Source organism: Penicillium macrosclerotiorum (genome assembly GCF_028827735.1).
Source record: "Penicillium macrosclerotiorum strain IBT 26536 chromosome Unknown utg000007l_segment0_segment0, whole genome shotgun sequence".
Classification (NCBI taxonomy): Eukaryota; Fungi; Ascomycota; class Eurotiomycetes; order Eurotiales; family Aspergillaceae; genus Penicillium; species Penicillium macrosclerotiorum.
Window position 1 is genome coordinate 3,719,106 of NW_026643086.1, and position 19,591 is coordinate 3,738,696.

Consider the following 19,591-nt stretch of genomic DNA (forward strand, 5'->3'; position numbering starts at 1 on the left):
TAATCCATGAACAGAGCAATCATTAAAGGATGCAACAAAAAGTCACTATATCGAATGCTTCCAGGACCAATAATGCGATATATATGCAAGTTCAAGCGGTTCATCGCTCCTCCCCTGAAACCACTAATTATGATAGTTACCAAGACTGGGAGGTAGATCCTCCAACGCAGTACCCCACTTGCTCTCAGTCGAGCCGAGCTCCAGTTCAAGAACACCTCCCTCAGTAAAGAAATCATGAGTAAGCCAATTCTTCGTCCAGCTCTTACCATTCAATTTCACGCTTTGAATATAGATTGACTTGTAGTTGGGATCAAAATTGCTGTTGCGAATTGTAGCGGTCTTGCCCGTGACACTATTCTTAAGGCTCAATTCTTTGAAGTACGGTGGGGTAATCAGATAGACGTCCTGACCAGGGACAGGCCACAATCCCATCATGCTCAGCACCACGAATGAGCCCATTGCGCCACTGTCATCATTTCCTGCGATACCAGCAGTTGTAGTGTTGAACTGGGACGGGATATAGGAGTGACTGTACTTGGCAGACAAAGCGGGTCGGCCAGAATAATGGAATTGAAAAACGGTCAGAAAGGCTTGTTCGTCACCGACGTAAAGGAGCCCGGACTCGTGGAGGAACTGGAGACGAGCCGTAAACTGCTCCGGGCCTCCAAGAGTCTGAATTAGTGAGCCCATGTCGTGTGGAGCATAGCTTTTTTTGAGAATGTTAGGTAATGAACGCGGCAAACACAGAGGACTTCTACTCACAAAGTATAGAGCCAAGAGCTACCCTCATATGTTTCGTGCCCAGTGGGGTTAAGGTAGCAGGAAGTGAAGTTCAGCAGTGGGCTACAGAAAATCGGATCCTGGTAGCCCCAGGTACCGTTTGTATAGCGAGGCTGTAAAAATCCCGTGAAGTTGGTGTTGACACCGTTGATACTGGATTTTTGATCCGCTTTGAACATGTGGGCCCAATTTCCAGAGCGCGTGATGTATTTTGCGTAGTCATCTTTCTTTCCCATTCCCTGTGCCATCTCTGCAATGCAGAAATCGTTGTAGGCGTACTCAACCGTTCGCGAAACACTACGAGTATGCGTGCCGACGCCATAGGGATCGTAGTCGTCGGTTGGAATATATCCTAGATTTTTCCAGCTGTGTAGGCCACCGCGTCCCTCGACATTCCAATTTGCAGGCTCCACCTCGGCATCTTTCACGACAGCCTCGTAGGCGGTATCCCAATCAATGCCTTGAACCTTCTTCAAATATGCATCTGCCATGAGAACATCGGCATTAGAGCCTCCCTGAGTGTAGCCTTTGCAGAGTGACATGCGGCAGTCAGGCAGATAGCCCTCGTGGCGATAAATGTCGAGGAGGCTGCGTACCATCAGCGACTGCGAAAGGGGATCCACTAGAGTTAGAAGTGGATGAATGCTTCGATACGAATCCCAGATACTAGACGCATGTTCATTAGTATCAGATGCTTGACCCTGAGGTGGCTCCAGGTTTTCTCACCAGTAGTAACTATCATAGTACGGCTCATCGCTTTTCCACAGTGGGTTCTCGCCGGTATAGTCCTGAGGACTAATCATCGCTCGGTACGCTCCACTCCAGAAAACCGTTTGCAGATCGTCAGAGACTCCATCCGCGTCGATGGTGATGATGTCCAGTTTCTTTTTCCACGCAGCCTGGGCTGCAGCGACGGTGCCTTCGAAGTCAAAGTCGGGTTGTTCCCTCTCCGCGTTGGCACAGGCCTGATTGACGCTCATGAAGCTCACTCCGACTCGAGCCAGAATGGTGTTGTTTTCAGGGGGTTGGAAGCGAGCAAAGGTGCCAGCCGAGAGGGTATCTGCCGAGTTTGTTCCGTCTGCTTCAAGATTCACCGTTTTCTGGGTAATGTTTGCACGATTTTTAACCCAGGTTCCGGTATCGCGGAGCTGAGCACCCTTGAAATCGACACAAAAATGTAGGTCGTAGCTACCAATGCCAAAGCTCGGGCTGAAAGTGCCATTTCCGCTCAGTCGGCCTGTGGCATGGTTCACATCTGCTCTCCCGTTCGTTCGTGATTGGGGCAAGTCCATCAAGTCCACCAGAACCACCGGACTAAGCGATTCCGAGGAGGTTCCATCAAAGGTGAAGCGATACAGGGCCGATCGGTTGGTTGTGGTCATTTCTGCCTGAACCCCGTTTTGCAATGAGATACCAAAATATCCGGGGTACGCTTTGACCGAGTTTCGATTCCACACGATGGCCCGGTCGTTCTGCTGCCATTTGCATTGGTTGATATCGTCGTTTGGACAAAAAGGCTGAGCAAATATGGGGAAGTTTCCCAGAGACGGAGACTGCGAGCATCAGCAATGGAAGCTACATTGATTAGACATCATTCAACCGAAGTCATACCCCACCCGTGCCCGAATCATGCATGTGTGAGAAGCCCGTGACGAGTGTGGTATCAAACGCAAAGCCCGCTTGGTTCTCACCGATCGTATCGGCGACGGCCTTAGCCATGCCTGTGGACCTGTTTTAGTGATTCCTGATCAAATGCCCAAGGCAAAGAATAACCAACCAAAAGGCAGAGTGGCACCCGGGAACACATGGCCTGCCAGGAGTCAAACATTAGCGACTGAATCAATTGTTTACTTAGGGTATGTGGTTGGTCTGGATGACGCACCTCCATTTGCAGTTCCGATCAGCGGATCGACATAATCGAGAACATCAAAGGCCGTGACCGAGGCATCTGAAGCCCCCAAAACAACAGAACTATACAGGATGGCTGCCACAAGAGCGTCTCGGCGCATGGGGACGATGAGTGGGTGCATGGTGGACTCAAGCAGCAACACTGAACGCGACGTCAAAGCATACGAAGCAGTTATGAAGCAGTTTGACCACGCCGTGAAAGCGTCAGCGAATTCTCAATGTCCGTCCCGGAGGCCTATTTAAAGTGGCGGGGGTAACATTCCACGCGCGTGGATGTGTTGATCGACAGGGCTGGACTCCTCTGGGGAGGGAGCGTCGGAGTATTTAGAATTGAACCCGTCGCGACTCAATGGGCAACATGGGGTCAAACAACCCAAGAACGAGGCACGTCACATCGGCTCGCCGCACGATGGCCCCTCTTCATCTCGAACGTGGTGTTACCTCTGCGCTCATAGCTCCAGTGCCTCCATCGCGTTTTTGTTTCTGCCCGCCAACCACCTAGCCGAGCCGAGCAGTTCTGGTCGCGATAGGCACGATCCATACTGGAAGCAGCAAGCCGACCAGGGTGAGGCAAGAGTTAGGAGGGGATGATAATGACGGTCAGGGCAGCCCCCCGGTTCCTGGTTGCCGATCCTTGTTGACGGTCGGTCGTGGTGGGCGAATCAATAGATGCAGAGATCTCCGAGCTGCGGGGAACGCGGGTCCCAAGGAGATACCTCAACAAGATTCGACAAGCTTCGCGAGAGGAGAAGTGGGGGTCAGTCCTCGCTCATGTAACCTCCGCGCACGACGTTGAAAGTCGACGATGCCAACGATGCGCCTAGTGGCCTAAGAGGGGAAACCCTTGTGGGGAACGGAGAAGGGAGAAGGGAGAAAGGGTGGATGGCACCGTCTCGGCTGTCGACCGACGGGATCGGCTACGTGCGGTGAATCGAAGTGTACACCGTGCTCATTGGAGTTGGAATGAAGGACTCCTGTTTTGTCAGGAGACGCAGTTCGAGACCCATGGAGGCATAGGGGTAATTCTACAGATGTCGACTTGAAAAATATACACAAAACACGTAGTAGGGAGGGCCGATCTATACCGGCGGCATCCAGACGGAACGACCTACAAGTGCGACAGAAATGCCCAGTGTGCCCAGTGTGCCCAGTGTGCATCGCAGACTCCTGGACTTGGTCCAGGGTTACACGTGGACAGACAGAGCTCCGCCGAACGGGGTCGAGGGGGTCAACGGCTCACACCAAGAGCCGAAAACCGCGTAATTCGCACTGGTCGCGGCAGATCGTTCGATTCTTGTAAGGCCTCGGTGGAGACTACCCCGACAAAGGGCACGAAAGCACTGATATGCGCAACGGAAATCTAAACCGTGGGCGCAACGACCGCGTTCTCTCCAGCGTCGGCATCGGCATCGGTCTAAATATAGGCTGGGATCCTTCACATGATATCTAGAACAATGCTATCCCAAGATCTTCCACTGGTTTCTGGCAGAGGCCGTGGAGTCGAAACGCAGGTGGAAGCACCGGAGAAAGTAGGTTCCTGCAATGGCAACCGGGCATTGAGATAGGTTCGAAGCTGGATATTTTCTGTTTGAACTCTCGCAAATTCTTCCCGTAGAGTGGCAGTCTTGTCCAGCAATGCTCGGTAGGCTTGGACTTCTCGCATCATCAGATCCAGCTGATAAAAGAACTCCGGCTGAACTGCCGATGCAGCCGATGAACTACGTGGAGGCCGGGAGTCAGATAAATATGCTAGAAGGTGCGGGTACAAGTCAGAGATGGGTGCCGGCTGCTGAAGCAACGGGCCATGCTCGTAAGCATCGGTTTGCATCGATGGAATTCCAGACATGGGTCGTCTAGAAACCATTGGGGGTGACTGAGAAGTTGGAGGATGGCCGTCTCCCGCTCGATGATTCGTTTTGGAGAAGAGGCTCTCACTGCTATCGGGGGTGTTCTCTCGAGGGGCCCCGCGCGTATCAGGCGTCAAGGGCTGCGACAAGAGTGGCGGCGGCGGCGATGGTGGTACCCGGTCCCACGCTTGTTCTTTACAAGCCGAACAATAAAAATAACCCGCCATTTGGTTTCCGGGGAGCGAGAGACACGATGCATGGTAGGAGCGACAGCAAGTCGTACATCCGATCAGCTTCTCGGGAAGACGACACTCCGAGCAGACAAAGTGATGCGGCTTGCCGCCCTCTACAGAGGACAAACATGAGCTCATCAGGTTCGGTCGAGAGCAACAGTCTATCCAAGGTCACTTACCGACCCAGTCATGATAGATTCGACTTTGTTCGGACCCTGAGAGGATCGATTGCCCTGATGCCATGGAGCGCCTTTTCTTTACTCGCCAATTGGGCTCGTTTGCATCATGGTCCGTTTCGATCGATCGCCAGACCAGCTGGTTCGAGTCCCCTGGGCCCGTAACGTGTGACTGGAGACCATCGGGTTTGCGCAGCATCTTCGCCCTGACGAGTCAAGAGAAGCATGGAAAACGGTCTTGGAGGGATCGGCTTCGGGAAGAATGACCGGCTGCCAACGGCCGCGCGGTACCGGGCCGAAACTGGGCCGAGATTGCTCCGGTTTACATAATATGATCCCTTGATGAGCTTCACGTCATGATTCCCCAGCATGCCTTTCCTTAGGGTTGGAGCTGACCTAGTAAGCTTGCGGGATGTGAAGTCATCCGTACACAGCTAAAATCATTGTGTGTGAAGAGGGAAGACGGTGCTCGATCTCACCCCCCGAATTGCACGCGAACGCCATAATTTCATTCCATTGGTAAGCACACAATGCCCGGTGTGCCTTCCAATAAGGCGTGTGAGCGGTGTAAGAAGAGGCATCTGAAGGTTGGCCCATACCTAACCTTTATTTACATGAAATTCGGGCATTTACTGATGGCCTTCAGTGTGATGAGACACGCCCGCACTGCCAGCGGTGTGCCACCGCGGGCGTGGAATGCCCGGGTTATGTCCAGACCCGTAAGTTTATCGATCAAGGTGCCACCGTGAGACGCAGATATGCACCGTATCAGGAACCCCACGCCAAACTGGGAACCACAGCCAATGCTGGCAAAGTACGTGAACCTTGCTTCTCTCCCAACGAGTAGTTGCTCATGCTGTCCGCAGCAAGAGGAGCATGCACCTCAGCCTACGCAGAGTGAAGCTCCGCCAATAAAGATCCCGCAGATGCCCGGCCTGGGTTCGAGTGACCGAGCCAAAGAGGAGTCGATGTTTCAATTTCAGCTGGAAACGGCGAATTCCAGTTCGGGTAACTTGCCAGGCGCTTCAAATACACCCTGCACTACGGGCGTGAGAGCGCAAAATGCGACTTCCAATGCACCAAGGCCTGGACTGAGCCCCGAGGTGAATCAATTCTCTGCCTTACACAACAGCGGTTCCTCTTACCGGAGCCCTCTTTGCACCTCGGTTTCGCCCAATCCGATAACAGGTTTCAATCCAGCGCTGGAGACATACAGCGGAGTGTCCAGCGATCGACCAGAAAGCAGACGACTAGTCTCATCAGAGAGTGTATCACAACGGAGTGAGAAAGAAGAATTCCAGGATATCTTCTCAGAACTCATGACTGGTACTGAACATGAGATCGCATTTCTCACCCGCCATTACGCCGAAGTACTGGGACCTTGGTATGCTACATGTTTTAAGTTGGCGTTTTCATATCTTTCTCCCTTCTAATGTTGAATCAGGCTGGATTTATCGGATGGTGGGAAGTTCTTCACGGTTTATGTGCCTATTCGATCCAATAACTCCCCGTCTCTCAAGTACTCAATCGCAGCGTTAGCAGCAAAGCAACTGGCCCGGGTGAAGGGGGTCAAAGCCTCCACATTAGGAGGCATGTTCACAAATCCTTCCACAACCGAGACATACCCCAATGCTGGTCAAGTGGATTGGTTCCTCAAGGCTGCCAACTACTACTACTTGGCTGCCTCGGATTTAACAAGAGCTACCTCAAATGGCTATACGGTGGTCTCGAGCTCCGCAGTTCTCGACTCGCCGGTGGAAATGGTTAGCCGGTGGTTGGATTCCCAGGTGACTCAAACTACGACTGAGGGCTCAGATGAAGGCACAATTCTGAGAAAAATTGAGGACATAATGGCGACAGTCACAATCCTCACGTTGTGTAAACTCTTCGATGCGCAAGGCGAGGAATGGCATCAGTAAGCTGCAGTCCAATCAACTCTCAGATATCGCAATTGACTGAAGCAACGTTCAGGTACCTGTCAGGGATTCGTTCGGTATTTGATTCTCTTCAACAAATAAAACCCAGGAATACAGCCCTCTTCTCTCGTGGTATCCGTGCCTGTTTCTGGAATTTTGCCCGTCAGGATTACCTCGGGTCCTATTTCACCAAATCAGCAACATATTTCGACCCTGGCAACCTAGACATGTGGCGCGCAGCAGGTATTTTGATTGACGAGTTTGAAAAATTCCATATCGGGGGAACCGAAATGGTCAGTATATCTCCTGAAGACCAAGCGGCCAATGGCCTGTCCTGGCTTGTGTCCAAAGCCGTCAATTTCCTCGCCAAGTCCAAGGAGTCTCAAATTTCCCAGTGGACCGGGTCTCCACCAGAAAAATCACCAGGGTCTCCCGACTCTCCAGCTGGGTCGAACCCGCCAGATACCAGTACCTGGCTTGGCCTTTGTTTCGAGTTCCAGACGTGGTTCGAGGGTGTGCCGGAAACATTTCGCCCATGTGTGCGCCTCGAGCGTCCCAGAAATCTTTCAAGTCCAGAAAGTAGTAGCCATCTCCCTTTCCCTGAAGTGTATCACAGCTTGGCAACCTGCGCGGCGGCTATGCAGCATTATCACTTCGGGCGCATCGCACTCCTACTGAACCGACCGCCAGATGTCACGAGTGCGCCAAGCACTGCCTTTGACCGTCTCCAAGGTTATCGGGAGGTGACAAAGGAGGTTGAATATCGGAGCCGTGAGGTCTGTGGTATCGCATTGGGACGCCCTCAGGGGGAGGTGCGGGTCTATATGACCCCCCTTTTGTTTGCAGTGGGGCAATGTTTAGAGGGTACTGATGAGCATCAGATAATCGTGGATCTTTTGCAAGGTGTAGAAGCAGACTTGGGCTGGGCCACTGAATATGCGGTTCGGGAACTACAAACCTTGTGGAGTAGGTAACAATCCACTGGATACCCGAGGTTCGAAATGCCGGGTCAGTGCCACTCTCGTCCTAATTATTGACTCCTGCCCCACCCACCATGTGAGATAGTCATATCTTACTCTTTTATGGCGAATAGTGGTGTGGCTGGTGTCTCTGTCTATTCCAAGAAGGCTGTCAGAGAAAAGTATAGAGGTGCGGAATATCCCCGTTGGAGAAGCCCTTCTTGCGAAGCCACCTGAAAGGGGGTTCTCGACCTCATATCACAACTTGCACAATTGGGTTCCCGCCGTGAAGAGAAGCATATAGCCTAGAGTATAGAACAAGAAAAGACGAAAAGATCAGTGAAATCTGTTGCTCGGAATGAATTCATCCCTGACCTAGGTTATCAACAATTATACAATCATGAATAATTAAGTTTCGGTATTTGCGACAGCCGTTGAAACACCGTTTGGAAACGTTGTCCGCGGTTTTGATACGACTCATCATAATAATACAAAATAGAAGGCCGCGAGTCCCTTTTTTCAGATCCTCTTTGGAAAAATGTTGGTAATAGGAGACTTGGGACTACATAAGAGATCTACTGACGACGACAGCGTGGGGCTCCTCCTAAGTTCTTGATTGAATGTGGAGCGAGGGGATTCGCCAGAAAAGCAGATCTCATCTGGGCTCTGGAAGGCGGATAAATGCCGCGGGGGTTTACCGAGCGCGGTGGCAATGATATGTGAGGCGCACCATTTAGGTAGCCGAGCACAATGGGAACTCCGGGGAGAGACTGGCGGAGAGGCCAGCGTGCGGGGGGGAATCCGGGGTCAAATGTGGGGGACCTGAGCAGAGTCATTTTTGGCTTGATCAAGAAGAGCTCCCGTCATCGTATAGTCTAACTGACTCGGGAGTGCTCCAACGACAACCTTGAAACTGAAGGAGGTCAATGGTGGTATGCTTGCAGTTTTATGGGTGGGTCAACGGTTAGGGGGTCAAGTTGGTTTTTTATACTCTGCACGCCCCCTCTAGGGGGTCGGTAAATAGCCCCTAGCCACAGCCGGCTCCGTTCCGCACATACTCCAGAGGACTAGTATGCAGGGACCCATCAGATCTTTGCTAGAAGGAGACTTAAAACCATGTGTCCCCAGCTTGGCAGAAGCATCGAGTACTTGAATGAACCCGTTCCCCCGGCTACTTGGCCCAGTTGCTTCATCCTTTTTGGAAATCTTCTTTCTCATTTCTGCAGTACATCTGTAGAGGCGAGTCTTTTTTGACACCATGGAGATGAATCATGATGAAGGGGTAAGTTTTCATGGAGCCGTGGTGACATTCTGCCGCTAATCATCGTATCCTCTAGGCCCTTCACCAGTATGCATTCTGCGTCCTCGCACCCGAAGCCAACCCACTGCTCACCATGATTATCTAGGATCGAGGAGGAGCTGGGCACCACCATCTATCCCGGCACAGAGATCATGGCCGATGTAGGGTCGCATCATTTTGTCAAGTCATCATCCAAATCGGATCGAGTACTAGTGCCTCAACCGTCGCTGGATCCACATGATCCGCTAGTGAGTACTACTATCAATGATGATCGAAAAAACCCACCTTCAGGACTAACTTAACTTATCCGCGTTATAGAATTGGAGTCGCTTCTGGAAAATGAGCGCCATGGCTATATCCACCGCGACCTCGTTCAGTCAGGGGTTGGGCCCGCTGGCTCTGGCACCAATGTTCCCACAGCTGATGGAGTCATTCCATTCCGACCTAGCCAGTATGGTGCAGTTTACTGGTGTTTGTATTTTGGTGTTGGGATTTAGCAATTTCTTCTGGTACGTTCGGCTAGTGATTAATCTTTGCGTCACATCTGTAAATGCGTGATTCCAACTCATTCGTTTAGGATTCCGATTCAAACATCCTACGGTCGGCGACCTGTCTTGATCTTTTCGACCCTCATTTGCCTTGTAAGCAATGTTTGGCGCGCGCTGGCCACTTCGTATGGCAGCTATATGGGCGCATGTGTTCTCAATGGGTTTGGCGCTGGCCCCGCGGAGACATCTCAGCCGGAGATCATCGCGGATATCATGTTTCTTCACGAGCGGGGTGCCTACAATACCCTATACTTTACGGCTTATTTTGGATCCCTCATGGTAAGAAGTGGCGTTCCCATTGTCAAAGTCCTGGAATACTGATAGCTGAATAGGTGGGGCCGATTATTGCCGGCCCGATGGCAGAGCACATCGGCTGGCGGAGCTTCTTCTGGCTCAACGTCGGAGTGCTGGGCATCGTACTGCTCTTCCAGATCTTCCTCTTTCCAGAGACCAAGTGGCATCGGTCGCATCCCGATGAAGTAGCATGTCCGAGTCATGCTGCAACCCTGACTCAGGAGGTCGCCGAGCAGGAGAAGCCGGTCGAGGTCTTGCAGAAGGAGAACGCGAGCATAGAAAACGCGGCCGAGCAAGACCCTTATCTGCATCGTGGACGTCCTTCGAAGAAGCAGTTTATGCTTTGGCAGCTGGATGGAAACAACCTTAAGACAGTGCTTTTGAGCTTCTTCATCCCTTGGAAGTTACTCACCTTCCCCATAGTTGAGCTCGCAGCTTTCGTAGTGTCTTGGTCGGCCAGTTGCTTCTTGACGCTAAACCTCACTCAGAGTCAGGCATTTGCAGAGCCACCATACAACTTCAACAGCCAGACGATCGGGTTTTTTAACTTTGCCATTCTCATCGGAGCGTTTATCGGTCTAGCTACCAACGGGCCTTTCTCCGACTGGATTTCGATGAAGGCCACACGCAAAAACAGGGGGATTCGTGAGCCTGAGATGCGATTGCCAGCAATGGCCATCTATGTTATTATTATGATTATTGGAAACTTTGTGGTTGCTTTTGGATACCAGTACAAATGGGATTGGCGGGTGAGTGTCTGCCTTCATTCAATCACTGGACTGTAAACATGAATCTGACCATTACAGGCAATTGTGATCATTGGATACACCGCCGCTGGCATCCAAGTGGCGGCTCTCCCAGCCATTGCCAGTACCTATGCCGTAGACAGTTACAAACCTGTTGCGGGTTCAATATTTGTTTCCATCACTGTCAACAAGAATGTTTGGGGCTATGGCTTTAGCAAGTTCATCACCCCGTGGGTTGAAGAGAGTGGCTTCGTCAAGCCGATCATGCTGAACATGTGCTTGGCAACCTTATGGTGCCTGTGTGCCATCCCATTCTATTTCTATGGGAAGAGATTCAGGGGGTGGACGGCCAAGTCCTCGGTGCACAAGATGTAAGCTGGTGACGTTTATAAGGAGATCCGTCAAATTGCAGCTGGATCAAGTTTGCGATAATCATACATGGCATATTCACGCGATTAAATTTCGCTCCTAGCCTTTGTTGCTGGTATCATAAAAACATTCGATAGATTTTGATGCGCTGTAAATGTTCAAAAATCGTCATCATCGGGATCATATAGATCAAGGTCCAGCAGGGCTTTCGGCTTTGGCCTCGATGGCGGTGCTGAGGCCGGTGCAGGAGGTCGTACCACACCGCTGGCGGAGGAGCCAGCCTGTGCGGCGGCCTTCGCAGCTTCATCCTGCCTCGTGCCTTCAAGATGTACTGGTGCCGGAGGTTCGGCTGCTCCGAGACCTTCTGCTTCGCGGATCAATCGGTCTACTTCTTTGTCCGGATCCTCGCCGGCTGCCAGCTGGACTTGACCCATCACACCCATCCGGATCCTTTCCTCCATCGGATACGGGATCATATAGACCTGCCGCGTGACATTTGCCGAGTCATCCAACCATTGTGTCGCGCTCTTCGTCACGGATGAGACTGGCTCTGCCCCATCTGCCGCGGCAGATTCACCATTCATGCCCGTCATCCTCACGTCTTTGTCCAAGGGTTGTGGGCGTGAGCTCTGGCCATCTCTTGACGTATCATCATTCGCAGCATCTGCAGCAGCCTCAAGATTGTATTTGCTAATGCGACGGGCAAAGTCTAGGAGAAGTCTATAATCGATTTCCTTTCGCGAAGACTTGCTCTTCGTTATGGCGCCCTCATCTTGGGAGTCCAGGTCGCTGTCATCCTCCTCGTCTTCGCCACACGCCGTCCCAATAGCTTTGTCGAACCTCTCAAGATCCTTCACGATACTTTTGACGCGGTTTTCTAGTCTTTCTGCCTCAGCTCGCAGTTGTAAAATCCGTGCGTAGTTCTCTTGGTGCTGTCGCAGTGTTTCGAGGGAAGACGACAGCGCATCATCAGCGTCCAGCAGGGCCCCTGCGGCAGCGGGTGCTCCAGCAGCTCCGGGAGCGGTTGTTATAGTAGTTAAGAGTGTGTTCAGCTTTGACTCGACGTCGGAGAGGGATGATTGCATGAGAGAATTCATTTTGGAGGCATGCGCGGAACAGCCGCGGCTCGAGTGAGCGTCGGTCGGAATTCAGAGCGGATTCGGCGAATTGAAGGATGAGACAGCTTGTAAACTGTGAAAGATAAAAATCTTTTTTCAAGGCCGTGGCGAGTGTGTTTGAGCCGTCAGGCCTGACTGTGACTCCAGCAGTCGCAATGTCGAGAGGAACGGAGCATAAAGCGAGGGCCGAGAGAGAACGCGTTTGGCGGAGCCGGGAGGTCGGTCAACGGCGGGTCACGTGGGCTGTTCTAGAGTCAACCGGGGGCTTGAATAAACGATCCGGAATCAGCTTTGAGAATATGCAACCCGTTTTTCCTTTGACTGGTTCTATCTATTGACATGCGGGATATTCTCCTGCATTCCCGAGTGCTTAGATACCCCACGCGCATGAGTGGTGACCTCTAGTGGGGTGGCAAGATATCTTGCCGTTCAAATACTCAACAAATCAAACCTCGGCAATTGAGAAACATTGCGTTCTGCATATACACCCTGAGAAAGATAATTTTTGCTTGTCAACATGACCGAGAACAGAGAGTCTGTGTTTGCAACGCCTATTGAGCTAGGGCCTGATATGATCCTTCAGCCTCCTCTCTCGCGTTGCGGATGTGGGCCCGGTCTCATCCTCGTGCGGCCTTCAGCCTACTCAGGGTATCAACAACTCAACAAGAGCCTGGATCCAGAGCCTTTGTTGAAATGGGCAGAAGAGAGCTTTGCGGTGGTGCAAATAACGCTCGATGCAGGGCAGGATCTGACAGAGTTACGAAAGGCTATCACACAAGCACGAGAAGGCTTGACATCTCTGCCTGCCTGCGATAGTGATAGCTCTTTTGGAGTGTTGAGTAGGTGGTATTCAAATGCAACTCCTCACATTTAAGGATATTTCTGATAATGATTGAAGTCTACGGAGCGCAAGAAGACTACTTGCCCGGTTTCAACGACGCGGTGCGGGAAATTGTCGCTTGTGAGTCCCGGCTGGCTGCAGTCGTCTGTTTTGACGAATGGCACCTTGGTGACAGTAAACCGACCCTGTTACATGTATCAGGAGCTGGGGATCAAATTACTTCCACGCAGGGGAAACAAATTCAACATGTGTACCCTCAAGCTTCGTCTCCCGGCTTTATGGTCCCGGGACACCCAGATTTTATCATCACCGCAGCGGGCGTGGCGCACACCCGTAGCTTAACCTTCCTCAAGAAGCATCTCGGTGGGCCATACTTTGATCTAGAGCAGATTTGGGATGAGCACACCTACTATGAGTTTGGTGATCGGTCTGTCGAGAAGACGATGGCGACAATGGTACAAGAGCCATATGTCAACCACGTTCCCACAGTACGGGCAGAGCCATCCCTTTCCTCCCCTCCCCCCTTACTGGATGATCAAGATTAGAAATATGAAAATGAAGTTGACTGACCAGGCCTAGTTAACCGGAGGGATTGGACGGGCTCGTCTGAGTCACTTCTACCTAAATCATTTCATCTTCAGCAACCCTGATGATACTGCTCTGGAATTGATCAGTCGAACAGTAGGCACGGATCGGATCGTGGATGAATTCATCTTCTGCCTCACCCATGTGAAGCAGGTTGACTGGCTGTGTGTATTTCCTGCAGGTCTCTGAGTTAGATGTCTGGAGTATCCCCATCTAACCTACACAATTGTTTTAGGCTTCCCGGTGTTCCTCCGACCGGGAAACATCTTCGCATCCCATTCACCTCGGTGGTGAATATTCGTGGAGATCGACTCTATCATGAGCATATCGCATGGGACCAGGCTACCGTGTTAGTGCAGTTGGGCCTGCTGCCCCAATATCTCCCTTTCCCGTACGCCCTGCCGGATGGACGAGTTCCGACGCCTGGTCATCGCTTTGAATATCGCGTCCCTGCTGCGGGAGTGGAATCTGCCCAGAAATTACAGAATGAGCATGAAGTGCCTTCCAATGCTATGTTCGAATACGGCATTCGGGAGGTCAAAGATGCATGATATGTGATCAGAGTATGTCCTAAATCATACGCGTGCATCATGGGTATGTTGTGTCTCAATTGTGACTCTTATTCAAATCTGTAGGTAGCTTCGGCTTATCCTAGCTGCCTTGGACTCGTACCTGGGCTAGACTGTCTGTACAAACGCATTGTCAAGATCCCTTATCCTCTGTAGACTTTCTCCACTCCCTACGGCCTCATTCCATGGAAAGCCTCCTGTCCTTAAAGTTACTGTGTGCTTGGTAGACCCACATGAGCATTCTATGCATTGTTTCTCGATCCGGATTCTTCTATGGATTCCCAAGGGCCGCCGCGTCGGGCTGTGGGATGTTGCAGTCTCAAGCCGATGACGGTGGAGCCCGTTCGAAGGCGATTGACCGCCTCCCGTTTAGGAACCGGAGGGACTTGCGGGATGACCCAATTCAGCCATTGCAAACTTCCATCGATTCCACTGAGGAACACATCTATTCAGACTTGATACGCAGATCCTCGGTGGTGGAAGAAATACCGGACTTTTTATTATCGGGAACCACAGCCCCATCGTCGCCGGCCATGTTGAGGATCTGATCGTGATGATCGCAACCCCACGATCGATGCCAGCTGAGCAACGGACTAGGCCACAATTGGGAAAGTGGGCGATGTCCCGGTGCCCATATGTCCAGAACCATTGCTCCATTCAATGTAGGAATGACCGCCAGTTTACCTATCCGGGTCCCGCCCCCTTGCTTGCTTGCCAGTTGCGGCAACTCAATGTATGGAGGGCGGGGCCTGTCTAGTGGAGACGGTGGAGCTCGGATCGCCGGGCCCGGCCGCTTGACATCATTGTGTCGGTTGGACGGTGTATATCCAGGCAATAACACGAAGGCATCGACTGCACCCTGGCCCACTTAAGCAACGTGCGTTTCTCTGTTTGCACAAAGGCAGAAATCTCCCAATGGAACCTTCAGGGTGCCTGCAAGCTTACCCGTGCACTCTGAGCCAAGGATGTGAACCGGGGTTCTCTGCCTCTGCGCGGCTTCCATATAGAGTTCTGACATCCCCTTGCCCCAAAGAGCGGCAGAGATGACTCGTTAAAACATCCCCTCCTCCAGTCAGGCGGATAGTAATTGTCCGGTGTCGAGATGACGACTATTTTTTTGTTCTTGATGCTGGTATCGGCTTGCTATGCTTCAAGTGAATTGCCAGTTGTCGACCTTGGTTATAACCTACACCAAGCATTTTCATTGAATGTGAGCTGCCAGTCACCGTCTCAAAATACCGAGTCTGATCAGGATGAATAGAGTACTTCGGGTCTTTACAACTTCAGCAATATTCGTTACGCCGCTCCGCCAGTGGGTGACCTGCGTTTTCGAGCTCCGGTGTGGCCCGAGCAAAATCGAACGGAAGTTCAAACTGGTGCAGTAGGCCGGATTTGTCCACAGGCTCTCCCAATATGGACGACAGATATCGAGCCCCAGTTCCTGTTGAGTCTGCTGTACAACACCACCTTCAATCAATCGACTGATATCTCCTCGTATCCATACGTCCCGGCCAAATTGGACCCACGAACCACGGAGGACTGCCTATTCATGGACGTGGTGGTTCCTAGGAAAATCTTCCACCGTACGCATGGAAAATCCTTTGTTCCACGAAATGCACTTGCACCAGTCCTGGTGTGGCTTGTGGGCGGCGGTTACGTCAAGGGAGACAAGAGTTCGAACGATCCCACCGGGCTAATCGAGAGAAGCATGGTGGTCGGTGACGGGATTGTCTATGTCTCGATCAACTATCGAGTGAGTTTTATGAAGTAGATCGTGCAGAATTGCCGCCCTTGGTTTTCTCTGGCTAACTCGGTTATTTTGTAGCTGGGAGCCTTTGGCTGGCTTGGAGGCGAAGCGGTGATAGCTAACGGCACTGCCAATGCCGCTCTCCATGATCAGCGACATGCCCTTGACTGGGTTCATAAGAACATTCACTTGTTTGGAGGCGACCCTGCCCGCGTCACAGTCATGGGAGAATCTTCGGGTGGCGGATCCCTCATGCACCAAATAACGGCGTACGGAGGGAAAGCCGGGCCGTCTCCCTTCAAACAGGCCATTCTACAAAGCCCAGGATGGTCTCCGGTGGTCGATGAAGAGCTTCAAGAGCAGACTTTCCAAGATTTCTTAGGGATTCTGAATGTCAGCACCCTTGACGAAGCACGAAACCTTCCAACTGAGAAATTGATCGCTGGGAATGCAAAGCAAATCGCGACCAAGGCGACCTGGGGCGACTTCGTTTACGGGCCAGTTGTGGATGGCAGCTTCGTCCCAGATCTTCCTGGGAAGCTCCTCCTACAAGGGAGCTTTGATCCTAACCTGAGGGTCATGGTTGGTCACAATGCTAACGAAGGTCTTGTGTTTACGTCGCCCGCAGGGCGAAACGGGAGTGCGCTCGGCGATCTACTAAAGATTCAGTTCCCCAACATTAAGCCGAGCGTCACCAATTTCATTACGAATGATCTTTACCCGGCCAACTACAGCGGGTTCTATGGATATACGAGCCCATTCGAGCGTAATGCTGTGCTCCTCGCAGATCTGGCCTTTGTGTGTAACACCGACTATCTCAACCGAGCATATTCAAACCACACGTATGCCTACGAATTCAGCATTCCGCCCGCTCTGCATGGTCAGGACAGTCTTTATATTTTCTATAACCCGGGGTCGACAGGATTCAATGCGGGTCTGTCGGCCCTCGACGTCTCCAACGGCACTGTGGCCTTTGTCCTCCAGGATTATCTGACGAGCTTCGCTCAGTCCGGCCATCCCAGTTCCCCCTTGGGTCCCATCTTTGAACAATATGGCCAACGAGGATCCTTGATGAATATTGCCAATCCCGCCATCGGCCCCATACGTGACCCAACTGATAGCCCGCGGTGCCGATTCTGGCAAACTGCGCCGTTTAAGTAGTTCCATCCCATTCATCATTTGCCTCTACCAGATGACTTACTGTGTATATACCTATCTTTCTTCCGATTTTTTTTATGGTTTGGGCGCATGTCACACCAGATCATCTGCTGAGCAGTAGGCTAGTTGAGATCGTAGTTGCTCGAATCTTGAAATACCCCTCGTCAGTTGCAGTACTGTCGATCCACCTGATGCGATTATGGGCTTCTCCTTCTCCAAATCCGACTGTTTTCACTACTGTTTTCACTACCCCTGTGACATCTACAAAAGTAGAAGAACGAGAGAGGGAAGAAGGGGAGGGAGAGGCCGGGCGGGGGGTTCAATGCTTCGACGGGGCGACATTCTGCCCTGGAACGAACAGCCGCAATGACGAGTAGTTCTTAGTTGAATCAATTCGTGCGACCGATGACAGATATCGCAAACGAGATTGATCGTTGCCAGGTTATTTCGTGAATGTTTCTGTCCACGAACTCTACCCTGAGCCTCGTTTTGGCCCGGGCCAAAGCTATCGGTCGTCACATCGTGCTGTCATTCCCTTCGACCATTATTGGCTGGGACATGCTTTTATTGAACTAGGGATGTGGTTCCCTTTGCAAAGTCGCTGGTGGGGATCTCCCCTCCTTCTTGGCCTTCCAGCTACTTGTTGCAGTTGGCTCACTGCACGATACCCTGTCGGGCTCTGTCCCGACAGGGTTGCGGGCTGAGGAGCCAGCGGGGTCTGCTGCACGTCTCCTCGCCCTCCGGATGACACTCTCCTTTCTTGAGTCTCTTGTCCGCAATGAGGGTATTGAGGGTATTGAGGGTATTGAGGGTATGCGGGTGTCAGGATCTCGGGCAGGGCCCGTCCAGGATCAAATGCTCGTTTCCTCTCTCCCTGGCCGCGAGACGGTGTGCCATGGAACCGAGGAAAGGGGGAGGGGGAAAAGAAAGAGAACGCCAAGAACCGCAGCCAGGCAAAACCAGACGGAAGGAAAGAAAGAAAGCGACCCGCCACCAACCCCGTCGGGTGAATACGAGATGCAGGGCACCGCATCCATGCACCTCTCGTTCTGGTTCTGTGAGACATGAGAGCCATCGAGTGGGAGGCGCGACGGCAGCGCCGGGGGTTCCCTGTCGATCGATCGTCACGACGGCTGAGATTGCAAGATCCCCACTCTGAGTGTCTCAGTATCCATTGCTATGGAGGAATGCAGTATGGGAGTATTGGAGTATTGGAGTATTGCAGAATTGCAGAATTGCAGAATTGCCGTATGAAGACGACGATGGAGGCGGGCAGCCCGAAAGTTGCGCTTGTCGGGACCACTTTTTCGCGACCGAGGGGGGCGGTCACGAGGAGTGGCTCTCGATTCTCGATTGACGGAGTCTCCATTTGTCATTGTTGGAGGGAAAAGAAAGGAACTGAGTTGGTGGCTGTTATTGTTATTGTTATTGTTTTTTTTTCTGCTTTCTTTTTTCTCCCGCAGCGGATCTCCTCGGCTGGTCAGTCCTCGAGGGTCTCGAGGGTCTCGGGGGGGCTTTTTCGACATCCAACTTTGCGTCTGGACCCTGACTCCGAGGTCCGACCAATCAGGAGCGTGTTTCCCCTCGGCCGCCAAAGCTTGGCTGCTTGCGTCTTTGGGGGTTTTTGCAGGTTTGCAGAGTCGGGGGTTGGCCCCCGAGGAGAAGATGCGCAAGATTGCTGGCGATGCGGAGGATCCAGGATCCAGAAACAGAATTTACCGAACTCGACATCCAGGTCTCATCGGTCCTCGACAGCGACAGGGCTAGGGCACCGGGCCAGGTACCGGTACAGGCGTGCGGTGCTCGGTGCTCGGTGCGCACCCGCTGATCGCCCACCCGGGCCAAGTACCTATACATAGCAACATCCAGACTGCCAAACATCCACCGTCGGACCCCATCCACAAACTCCCCCTCGCCCGTTCGCCCGTTCGCCCTCCCTTTCACCTCTTCAAGCGTGTTCCAGACGGGCTCCATCCACAATCCAACGCAAATCGGGTCGGAATCTGATCGTCCTTGTGTTTCGCCGAACGCTGGTGGCAGGCATCCACATTCCCACGTCCAGCGTCTGCCCCAGTGGACACCGAACGCGGGTCCCTCCCCCGAACCCGTTTGGAAACGCCCATCACACGTCTCACAGTCTGACCGTCTCACCAAACCGCCCGCGCGTTGCCTTCTTTTCTTTCTCGTGGCTTTCGTTTTCTTCCCCTTCTTCTTCCCACTTCCTCCCATCGAGACACCCTTCGATTTTTCCCCCCGACTCACCCTGTGATCCCCTTCGCGTCCTGCGATTTGTGTTCCTTATTCTCCCAAACCCATCCGCGGAGAGGCTGCTCCACTCTATCGTCGGCCTCAAAAAAAGCTTCGTCCCCCCCCCCCCCCCCCCCCCCGCGAGCCTTGTCCCAACCTGCCGGGCTGTGTAGCCCTCCCTGCTCCCCACCGCGTCTGGGATTTTCCTTTCGGCCTCTGCTGCCCTCTGCTGCTCTCGGCGTCTATCGGG

At 52.4% G+C, this 19,591-nt stretch overlaps 8 protein-coding genes across 8 annotated transcripts; 4 read left to right on the plus strand and 4 right to left on the minus strand.

Moving 5' to 3' along the window:
* Positions 1 to 123: 123 nt before the first annotated feature.
* On the minus strand, positions 124 to 2,810 carry N7462_008159 (glycoside hydrolase family 92 protein; the record flags this gene model as incomplete). Its single annotated transcript, XM_057079877.1, has 6 exons — positions 124 to 706; positions 763 to 1,446; positions 1,507 to 2,333; positions 2,392 to 2,501; positions 2,558 to 2,590; positions 2,663 to 2,810. 6 exons carry the CDS (start codon positions 2,808 to 2,810, stop codon positions 124 to 126), a joined length of 2,385 nt encoding a protein of 794 aa, XP_056932547.1.
* Positions 2,811 to 4,123: 1,313 nt separating this feature from the next.
* Positions 4,124 to 5,143, minus strand: N7462_008160 (PHD finger protein; the record flags this gene model as incomplete). The annotated part of the gene is made up of 2 exons (XM_057079878.1): positions 4,124 to 4,881; positions 4,948 to 5,143. 2 exons carry the CDS (start codon positions 5,141 to 5,143, stop codon positions 4,124 to 4,126), a joined length of 954 nt encoding a protein of 317 aa, XP_056932548.1.
* Positions 5,144 to 5,474: 331 nt separating this feature from the next.
* On the plus strand, positions 5,475 to 7,834 carry N7462_008161 (Zn(II)2Cys6 transcription factor domain-containing protein; the record flags this gene model as incomplete). The annotated part of the gene is made up of 5 exons (XM_057079879.1): positions 5,475 to 5,531; positions 5,591 to 5,758; positions 5,811 to 6,328; positions 6,389 to 6,859; positions 6,916 to 7,834. 5 exons carry the CDS (start codon positions 5,475 to 5,477, stop codon positions 7,832 to 7,834), a joined length of 2,133 nt encoding a protein of 710 aa, XP_056932549.1.
* Positions 7,835 to 9,077: 1,243 nt separating this feature from the next.
* N7462_008162 (putative MFS transporter) lies at positions 9,078 to 11,082 on the plus strand (the record flags this gene model as incomplete). Its single annotated transcript, XM_057079880.1, has 7 exons — positions 9,078 to 9,101; positions 9,157 to 9,167; positions 9,226 to 9,367; positions 9,438 to 9,628; positions 9,697 to 9,946; positions 10,000 to 10,710; positions 10,768 to 11,082. The coding sequence occupies 7 exons, from the start codon at positions 9,078 to 9,080 to the stop codon at positions 11,080 to 11,082; spliced, it is 1,644 nt and encodes a 547-aa protein (XP_056932550.1).
* Positions 11,083 to 11,234: 152 nt separating this feature from the next.
* On the minus strand, positions 11,235 to 12,173 carry N7462_008163 (uncharacterized protein; the record flags this gene model as incomplete). Its single annotated transcript, XM_057079881.1, has 1 exon — positions 11,235 to 12,173. The coding sequence occupies one exon, from the start codon at positions 12,171 to 12,173 to the stop codon at positions 11,235 to 11,237; it is 939 nt and encodes a 312-aa protein (XP_056932551.1).
* Positions 12,174 to 12,711: 538 nt separating this feature from the next.
* Positions 12,712 to 14,171, plus strand: N7462_008164 (uncharacterized protein; the record flags this gene model as incomplete). The annotated part of the gene is made up of 4 exons (XM_057079882.1): positions 12,712 to 13,033; positions 13,093 to 13,523; positions 13,615 to 13,784; positions 13,856 to 14,171. 4 exons carry the CDS (start codon positions 12,712 to 12,714, stop codon positions 14,169 to 14,171), a joined length of 1,239 nt encoding a protein of 412 aa, XP_056932552.1.
* Positions 14,172 to 15,291: 1,120 nt separating this feature from the next.
* Positions 15,292 to 17,097, plus strand: N7462_008165 (uncharacterized protein; the record flags this gene model as incomplete). Its single annotated transcript, XM_057079883.1, has 3 exons — positions 15,292 to 15,399; positions 15,451 to 15,942; positions 16,015 to 17,097. The coding sequence occupies 3 exons, from the start codon at positions 15,292 to 15,294 to the stop codon at positions 17,095 to 17,097; spliced, it is 1,683 nt and encodes a 560-aa protein (XP_056932553.1).
* A 1,563-nt stretch (positions 17,098 to 18,660) lies between these two features.
* On the minus strand, positions 18,661 to 19,068 carry N7462_008166 (uncharacterized protein; the record flags this gene model as incomplete). Its single annotated transcript, XM_057079884.1, has 1 exon — positions 18,661 to 19,068. The coding sequence occupies one exon, from the start codon at positions 19,066 to 19,068 to the stop codon at positions 18,661 to 18,663; it is 408 nt and encodes a 135-aa protein (XP_056932554.1).
* Between the last annotated feature and the right edge of the window lie 523 nt (positions 19,069 to 19,591).